Source organism: Microtus ochrogaster, linkage group LG5 (assembly GCF_000317375.1).
Source record: "Microtus ochrogaster isolate Prairie Vole_2 linkage group LG5, MicOch1.0, whole genome shotgun sequence".
Classification (NCBI taxonomy): Eukaryota; Metazoa; Chordata; class Mammalia; order Rodentia; family Cricetidae; genus Microtus; species Microtus ochrogaster.
Window position 1 is genome coordinate 17,089,654 of NC_022031.1, and position 9,885 is coordinate 17,099,538.

The 9,885-nt window shown below is 39.4% G+C and overlaps 1 protein-coding gene across 1 annotated transcript in view; it reads right to left on the bottom strand.

The window, feature by feature from the left end:
• The window catches only part of Cspp1 (centrosome and spindle pole associated protein 1), a 104,658-nt gene that overhangs the window by 69,590 nt on the left and 25,183 nt on the right, over positions 1-9,885 (bottom strand). The window contains exons 4-7 of the mRNA XM_026786826.1: positions 6,198-6,301; positions 5,125-5,148; positions 1,094-1,174; positions 88-186 (exon numbers count right to left, since the gene is read on the bottom strand). Of these exons, the coding sequence (XP_026642627.1) occupies positions 88-186; positions 1,094-1,174; positions 5,125-5,148; positions 6,198-6,301 (308 nt within the window). The remainder of the gene's footprint in view (positions 1-87; positions 187-1,093; positions 1,175-5,124; positions 5,149-6,197; positions 6,302-9,885) is intronic.

The window sequence follows — 9,885 nt, forward strand, 5'->3', positions numbered from 1 at the left end:
ATAAAGCCAGGGATGGTGGCACAAACACAAAACCCCAGCAGCCCACTCATGCATATGATATTAAAAATTTACAAATGCAAAACGTACCTCAATATTCTTTTCTACCCGTTTGACCTTTTCTGTAGATTCTTCCTTACACCTGAGAAATTGATTGTATTCTTTGTTGCGCTCAAGTTTCAATCTTTCCTTAAAAAAGAAATCGAAAGGCAATGTTAACTGTTAATATCAGGCCAGAATCACACAAATCGGATTTTAGCCTAAATCAAGCTTTCCAATGATTCTAAGGACAAAAAGTCACTGAAAGGAACAGGAAGACAACTGATCAGCACTGCAGCTCCCTTGCCATATGCAACATATATAAATATGTTTTTCAATTCATTAGCACTGCTGTCAGTAACAAAATGCAACTACTTCAGTCATAAAGTACGTTGACTCTTTTCCCCCAGAGCTTGTCAGTGACATATCCATCCTGCAATTCCCCAGACCAATAGCAAAATGCTTAATGCTAACCATCTTATTCCCTAAATTAAGCACGCCTAAACACAATATATACACATTAAAATAATACAATCAACTGTTGCTAAAATGTAAATAAACTGCATTAGTACATTTTCTTAAATCCCAATAATATGTTCAATGTCACTGAAACAACACAATCTAAAAGAGTACTTAAAAATTAGGCCTGCTTTTTGGAACTTAGTATCTGTCCACTCTGTCTTACACACTACTTCATGTTGCTACCACCTCTACGGGAGTGACAGAAACACACAGAAGCTCAGCACCACTGTCCCCTCGCAACTGCTCAAGTCACTGGCAACTACCACACAGCACAAACTTTGTGGCTCAGATATCAACAGAAAAAATAGACTGAATTATTTATTTAAGTAAATAAATACAGTAAAAGAATCAACACATTAAAAAAATCTATCGCATTACATCATTAATGTTCAAAAAAGTTTTCTACTGATTCAACTAGGAATTCCATAGACTTTTTAAAAGAAAGATTATAGTCAAGTAGGGAGAAACAGTGTAACTAGAAGTATATTCTCTCAGGGTTTTGAAGCCCCAGGAAAGTCTTCTCTGACCCACCTACCTTGGCAGATAACCGTTCATCGATAGGAAGAGAAACTCCCAGAGTAGATGGGTCTGTTTCACCGGTAGATAGAAAATTTTTCTGTGTATATACATATTAAAAATATCCATTAGCTAATAGCTTCCGCACATTTCAAAGTGTCTTAACAATCTATAGTCTAAACTGCTACATAGTGCACAGTAGAAGGATGAAGTGGGTGAAGTCAGAGACTGTGAATCAAGAAAGCACACCAAAAGTGACTGAGTGATGGCTAGAATCCCTTCAAATCAACTTCCAGGACAGGCTCAAGCTTTAACTCAGATTTGCAATGCACACGCCCATGCACGCTCGAACACGTGCACACACACACACAAAGATATGTATGTATGTGTGTGTGTATGTATATATATATAGATATAGATATAGATTGAATCGAGGTAATTACAATCATGAAAAGGGTTGATTTTTTTTCCAATTTATATCCTTCCAGGTATATTTTCTTCATTCTTTTACCTACCTCACCAGCATCTTTTTTTTTTTCGAGACAGGGTTTCTCTGTAGCTTTGGAGCCTGTTCTGGAACTGGTTCTTGTAGACCAGGCTGGGCTCACAGAGATCCGCCTGCCTCTGCCTCCCAAGGACTGGGACTAAAGGTGTGGTGCTACCACCACCCAGATTCCTCACCAATATCTTCACGAGTGCCTGTAATGTTTTTTCTTGTTTGCTGCAGTTATCTAAGCAAATATATACACAAAGTGCCAAAGACTAAGCTGTGAACGCCACTGCTGCTGTGTGTCCCTCCCTCCTGCACTCATACCCACTAAGCAGGCGCGTGGCACTGAAGACCATTGCTGCAAGTCAACCATGGGAGTCCAAGGACCCAGAGCTCAGGCTTCTACAGCAGCACTGGCCACACCAGTGACCCCACACATATTCTTCCATAACATGAGAATGATGCCTGTCCTGCACAACTAGTCAAAAAAGCTAAATAAGTCTCTGAGCTTCTCTGCCTCAGTTCCTTCGCCTGTAAAACTGGCACCAGCATCTACAACACCACATCATAAAAGCTAAATCAGTATGTGTTGGTCTATCCAGCTTCTTGCATTCATGAACAAATTAAACAATTACTAACCATTTAATGCTTTCCGATTAGTATATTAAATGTCAAGGAAACAATAAGCTTATGTTCCCTCTAACCATTTAGTTAGCAAATAAACATAAATAAGTAATTGCAATGTAATACACTATCTGTTCCCACAGCATTATACTAAAAACATGGACTGTACGAGTTTATTTAGGGAAAAAGTCATAAAGTCATTAATAAATCTAGTTACAAAAGCTAATCTGAAGGTTGGCTTATGGGACTCTAATAAGCTTTTTTGTCAAAAGAAAACAGGAAGACACAGGAATGACTGGATCCTAACCCTGCTTCCCACCATGTCAAAGCGCACCATAAACCTAATCGTTTCTAAGAGTTATAAATGAGCAACCACAACAAATCCCAGTCCTCAGCTGAAAGTTATCATCCCTCATCACAAAACAAGCTTAGGGTAATAAATATATACAGCTAACATAGCCTTACGAAAACTTTTTTTTAAGCAGAGCCTCGCTATAGCCCTGGTGCTGGCCTGAAAGTAACCTACACTGTAGTACAGGTTGACAAAGAACCCAAACCCCTACCTCTATCTGGACAACAAGAAGTGAATTTTATCTGTTCCGTAAATACTGCATGACCACTCTAACTCTGTCATCTCTTTGACAGCCATCAGTATGTTAGGAGGCCTTACCTGCTATAATCAAAATAAATTACTAAATAAAAAGAACAGACTATGGAAAGTAAACTTCTATAGCATGAGAATGAAGATGGTGATCCCGATTCCTTTTTGGACATGCTCTATAATGCTTTTAACACATTTGATTTCAAAGAAGACAGTCAGAAAAATGTAAGGCTCAAGAAAGAGCTATGGACTAATGAAATTAATTTACTGATTCAATTTAAAAGCTGTTCTGTCTGCCCAGTAAGAACACCAATGAGCCTTTATTCTGAAAACTAAAGGGGGAAAAGTGGTATTTATTTAGAGGCTGTTCCTGCCAGTGCTTAAATAGATCTTTTGCTTTTGTTGTTGTTGTTGTTTGTTTGTTTTGTTTTCGAGACAGGGTTTTGCTGTGTAGCTCTGGCTGTTCTGGAACTAACTCTGTAGACCAGGCTGATTTTGAACTCATAGAGAACCACCTGCCTCTGCCTTCCAAGTGCTGGGTTTAAAGGTGTGCACCACCATAGTCCATTCTATGGAATTTTCTTGCTTTCAACTTCCACCTCCAGGTGTCATCCAAAGGCTTTAGACAGGGCACCATGTTACCACTGTACTCTTATGAACCGTCACAGAATCAATCAACTCCTTCATGGGGACGAAAAGACTCGTGCTCCTGTGATCACATCACTTTTCTTTAAAAAGGCAGTTCCTTCATGCCCACTCATGATGATCCAGCTTGACATGACCATAGCCATCTCTGCTGTGACTGCCAATCTAATGCTCATCTCACGCAAGGCAGGATACAGGGCGGGATGTTGTTAAAGTAATACCCAGAATGCTCTATGTCAGCCATCACCCAGATGCATACCTAGTCCCCAGACTGTTTTCTAATCGATAGTGGGCACATCAACTGTTTTTGAGGAAGGCTGGCTAGCCCAGACATAATCCCTTTCCTTCTGCCCTGCTGTTGCCTAAGACATGACTCAGTGGCTAATAATTCATACTTTGTATAATCCAGGATCTGCCTTGCATTCTTCCACCTTTCAGTACCCTCCTCCTTCGGTAGCCAGTTCTCACAAGCTGAATCACATCTTTATGAGACATGCCCAGCACCTCATCATTCTTTTTCTAATCTTACACCTATGAAGAAAAGGCAGAAGAGGAAGATGGGATGTACAAGACAGGCCTAGGAAGTCAAACTACAACAGGAAAGGTATGACATGCTAAGGAATTTGAATTTTTATTCAAAAATTAGTGAGAAATACACTGGACTATTTAAATTAGTTAGCCGCAGGATCATCCCGGAAAGCATCACGAACAATGGACTGACGATCAGAACTAGTTCAGTGAAGACATTAGAGATCTGTTTAAGGAGGGTCTCTAACAAGCTGAAATAACTGTTCTACAGCAGTTATGCTCTTCACAGACATTCCAGGAACTCAACTCTTCTCAGCTCGTCACAAGGACTGCCTTTCAACAACACAAGCCTAGCCCTCTACACCGTTTCTCACCGCTCTATAGAAGGGCTATCTATCATCCATCGTCAAGCTGGCACATGTGTCGAGCCAAAAACCCACAGTCCACATCTTTCTTCAGTCTGTATTCTCCATTTGAAAGCTTTCTCTACTCAATTCTGCCTTGTGAATATCCAATTTCTTCCCATCCTGTAATGCCTTATAAAATGATACCTCCCCCTCATCAGGTTATCTTGCTGTAGTTTCTGATCGTGATGAAAGATTATATCTACAGCTAAGTTTAAAGCTCTTGAAGACAGGATCTACAGAGTAATAAACTATTGGTGAGTGATCAAAGAATGAATGAGACATTTTTATAACTACTAATTTTGTATAACTACTATTATTTGTATAACTACTAATTCTGTTTTCCTACATAAACTAGCAAATGTGATCAGCTTGATGGCATACAAATATCACGTAATTCAAATCATGACAATACATAGTTCAAAACATTTTTAAGTATCTTGACTATTATCTTGTGATCAGTATAATTGTGGAACAAAAATTAACAAACTAAAGGCAAGCACACCACAGTTCCGGGATATTTATAAATAAGACAACAGAAACAAAGGCAAAGCAGGAACTGAGGCAATGATTGCATTAATAGAAAATTATAATGTGTGGGCTTCCATCTTGGCAAAAGCAAAGATACAAAAAGGAACCACTCAAAAGTCTCAAAAACACAAATGAAGCTGTTTTTCGACTTGATTTGAATCACTTACATACAAATGATTACAAACTATTACACAAACTGAAAGAGAACACGATGCAGGCAACCCTACCTTTCTTTTTGCTTGTGTAATGCCCTAAAGTCAAGAGAAACAAACCATTGATAACATGTATTCAGTAAAGGTCTGTTCTTTCCAATTACAAGTCAGAGACAACTTGAAACAAGTCTTTATAAAGCAATAGAAAAGTATTGCAGATACTAGAAACATGACTGCTTAAAATATTTTTGTTACCTACAAAGGAAACTGCATTGTAAAAAGTATAATAAGCCTATAATTTAGCTCTTAGATAATCTGATAACTGCAAAAGGGTTCTATTATATGAAGCATTAAATCAAAAGCAAAGCTGCTGGTGGTCATCAAGATCTGAATATGAAATGTCCCAAAAGGCTCTTGCCGAGATCTCCAGCAGGTGGCTCTGCTTTGGGAGGTTCTGGAAACCGATTAGCCCAGCCCTGCTGGAAGATTGGGTCACTTGGGACATGTCACTGGGAGACTGTCTCTTATCCCTAGACTCTTCCTGTCTGATCTTCGCTTCCTGCCTGTTAGGAGATGTGAACTTTGTTTTTCCTGCCTGTTAGGAGATGTGAACTTTGTTCTGCCACACATTCCCACTATGGCCACAGCAATGGAGTCAGCCGACCACAGGCTGGACCGCTAAACTCTCTTCCCTCTTCACACTATTTCTCTCAGGTACTTTGTCACAGTGAAAAACCTGAATGAACACAGCAGTTAAAACTGTTAACTGAAAATTTATAAGCTCATAATAAAAAATAATTAGTAACTAAAATGCCTCATGTCATTTTAATATATTGTGGGGAATGGTGGGTATGCCCCTTTAAGCGAAAATAGCTTTACAGAAAACACCTCATTTAACATTACAACCCATTTTCCTAGTAAAGCACTCTCCTGTGATAGAAACTAAACCCAGTGCCTTGCTGAACTACAGAGCTCCAGGAAGAGTCTATGACTCCATAGCACAAATTCTCACAATGTTTTCTCCACCAAGAATTAATTTTGACTACACTAGTTGGCCAGATACCAGATATGATCAACACTTCCCAAAAACAAATTTAAGGGATAAATTCAAACAGACAAACACACAACTCATTAATAGAACATCTTACCTGAGTAAGATAGCGTCTATAATCTTGCCTCAATTCTTCTTTTAATTTATGTTTCTTCCGTTCATAGTCTTCTCCAAGTGGTAAACTTAATCCATAATCAATTCCTAAAAAAGAAAAAACTTGGGTAGCACATTCCTTTTCCAAGCAATTCCAGTAAAGCCCCTGCTGTAACAAAGCACGAGAGGACTGCACTCAGTGAGGCTTCATGTCTGCAAGGCATTGGTGGGGGACACAAACAATGGTAGTTATTTCCACTGGTGAACCCAGCCTTCTGTTCTGCTTCCCAGAACACTGTGTTCTGTGTACCTATAATAATTTGGGGATATTATATATGCAAGGGCTGTGTAAGTGTCTATCACCTTTCTCCCTGTTTAGACGAATTATCATGAAGCACCTTGTTCTTCTTCTCTTCATTTGTTTTTATTGTTGCTGCTGTTCTGAAACCTATTTCCTCCAGCAAGGCTAGACTGACCAGAGTTTCCAGTGCCTCCTAAATACAATTTTTAAATTTTTAGAAAATAAACATAATCACTTCTAAGGCTAGAGACTGGCTCAGCTGGTCAAGTATTTACCTACTTACAGGAAGCCCTGGGTTGGATCCTTAGCACTGCATAAAATACTGTACTCCACACCTGTAATCCCAAAACGTGAGAGGGAGAGGCAAGAGGACCAGAAATTTCAGACTATCCTTGGCTGCAAAGACTTTAGACCTGGTCTCAAATTAATTAATTAATTTTAAATTATTTATATAACTTATATAAATAGTTAACTAATTGTAAAATAAAAATGTTATTTCTAAAAGAAAATGCTTACAATTGCTCTAGGTACTACAGAAGAAAGAACAGATGAACTTATCAGCTGTCATAAAGTTTCAAGGAATTATGCTCTGAGCTCTGCGTGTGTCACCTGCTCTTGTTTCAGACCGTGGAACTCAGGAGGACAGGCCAAGGGTACCTATGTATAAATGGGTGTCTATTGTCCTATACAACACTATAAACACTAATTTCTCCTGATAAAATATCTGGCCTATTTAATTCCTTGCTGACAAAGACGTTAACAGGCGCAGACATCCCAACACACGCTCCCACCACTCACATGAAAGGCACCTGAAGCATCCCTGACTATCATCCCGAAAGGAAACACTTCCCTCCCGGAGAACCACCAAGTTTTTAATGCAGAATTTAAAGGCAAGGAGAAAACAGCAAGAGGGCTTCTGTTTTGCCATGTTTTTACGCCGTGTGTGCATACACAAATGTACACATACATGCACATGTATGGCGGTCAGAGAACAACTCTCAGGACTCAGTGCTACAAGGCTACCATGGAGACTCCAGGAATTGAACTCGGGTCACCAAGCCTAAGCACAAGCAATTCTACCTGCTAAGCCACTTTGCTGGCCTTACTTTTCTGTTGCTGTTAACTTTTAATTTTTTAATTAGCATACAAAATACTGGCCTTCCTTCATATATGCATCCTGTCATTCAGCAGGGGTATGTGTGTGGAACTATAGCGTAAGATCATGAAAACAGAACACATGTTGTACTCAACTTTGTAACACCTGGCATATAACTTATACCCTGAAATGTTTACCAAGTAAATGTACAAAATGAACTGGACATGGTGGCACACACACGTGATAACAGCCCTCAGGAGATGAGGAAGAAGACCAAAAATTACAGGTCATTCTCACCTATATAGGGAGCTCAAGGCCTGTCTAGGAAACATAAGACCCTCTCTCAAAAATTACATAAATTTGAAAATGAATATATAAATGATTGGCTGAGCAAGAGGAAGAAACGAGAAAGAAGCGAGGGGTAAGAATATCATGCTCTCTGGTCTCAGCAGTTTGGCTGCACAGAGAGGAAGGACTCACAGTAACTAATAACCAGTTACCTATACAGCGACATGAAGTCACAATAGACACTCTATGGTGTCAAGGAGAAAAATGACAGCAGTTCTGAAAGGCTGATACCTTCCTAGAGGCCCAGCTTGACCAGGCCAAAAACAAACAACCGTGGCTTCCTGCAAGTTATGTTTTTTTTTTACTACAATTTTGAATTCTAGAAGAACTGGAAGACAAACATGAAATTGTGTTCATTTATAAATTACTGATCCTATTAAGTTCAACTATTAAGAGTGTTTGGTCTTCACAAACCTAAGTACTCCCAAGCTGAAGCGCATCGGAGAGTCCAGGTTTCAGGTTTGCTGGAGCTAGAGTGGGTCTGAGCACAGCCTGGGCATTTATGAGACCCTGGCTCAGAAAGCCAAGAGGCTTAGGGATGGAACTCAGTGCTAGAGAATTCTAGTCTAATAGGCAAAAACGCCCTGGATCCTATCCCCAGGACTGCAAAGGGAAAGGATACCTGGTTTTCACTACTGATTCAAATACTATTTGTAACACTGGCTCAGTAATCAGTCATAGAGAATGCTTCCTGTATTATTAGTAAATCTGTTACTATTAGTAAACCTTGGAATGGTGGTCCTTTTAATTTCAGCATTCAAGAGGCAGAGGCAGTTGATCTCTGTAAGTCTGAGGCCTGCCTAGTCTATACAGCAATTTCTAAGCCAGGAAAAGATACACAGTTTACCTTATCTCAAAAATTAATTAAGTAATTAAAAATAAATGAATGAATAAGTAAGTAAGTTTTAGGTTTAGTCAGCACTAACCACCATCTAACTCCTTTTGTCATCTATACTAAAATCTTACATTGCCAGAAGTGGGTCATAAAAACAGGGTCTGCTGAGACCAATCAGTGCCTCGCAAGCCTGACCCGAGTTCAGTATCTGGAACCCACAGGAAGAAAGAGCCTACTCCAGTAAGCTGTCTGCCCACCACAGCCTGTCATACCTACACCCACATCCACCCACACACACCATACACACACACACAATGATAGTAATAAAGGAAAATATAAGTAAACAAAATTAATGGTACAGAACAACTTAGATATTCTACTCATTTCCATGAAGTAGTGACAGGGACACGTAAACTTGAGCGAAGAAACAGTGAGACTTACTCAGCTGTTGTCCCTGATGATTCTAGTGGCAAGACAGTGCTAGTGTCAGGTCAAGTGATGTCACCTCAAATAAACACCAGTGACACTGGAGGCTAACATCATGCTTCAGGCCACAGTCAACAAGTACCAGACTTCTGTGAATACTTGTGGGATTAAAGAAAATATTTAAACCTAAAGTATACCACCATTCTTAAATTAATTTGCCTCCTAAGAAAGTACTCAGAATAAACACTGTTCAAATTCCTGTAGAGCATGTTAACATGTTTCATGTTAACAACCAAGATAAATCATAGCGGTGATTCCAAGCCTCTGCAGAAGGTGGCATATGAAGAAGGAACTGCCAAAGTCTCGGCTACAGAGGAGCTCCTGCAAAGAGCCACTGGACTAGCGACCCAGGATGAAGAGCGCCAGCGTCGCATCTGCAGTAAGGTAACCTACACTGAGTGTGCCACCAGAAATAACTGAGGGTCACTGGCTGGCATCGGTAACCTTCCTTTGCTAATCTAAATCTTTATAGCCCTGCCATTTTGCCATAATCTGAATTTCAGAACAATATAAAATTCTTCTGCAACTCCTTTTCTAATATTCTTTTTAAGTGACAAAACGTGTACTTTGTCTTTTGAATAATATTTCTTTTTCAAATTTCCATAATTATTTTGAAATTTTTTTTT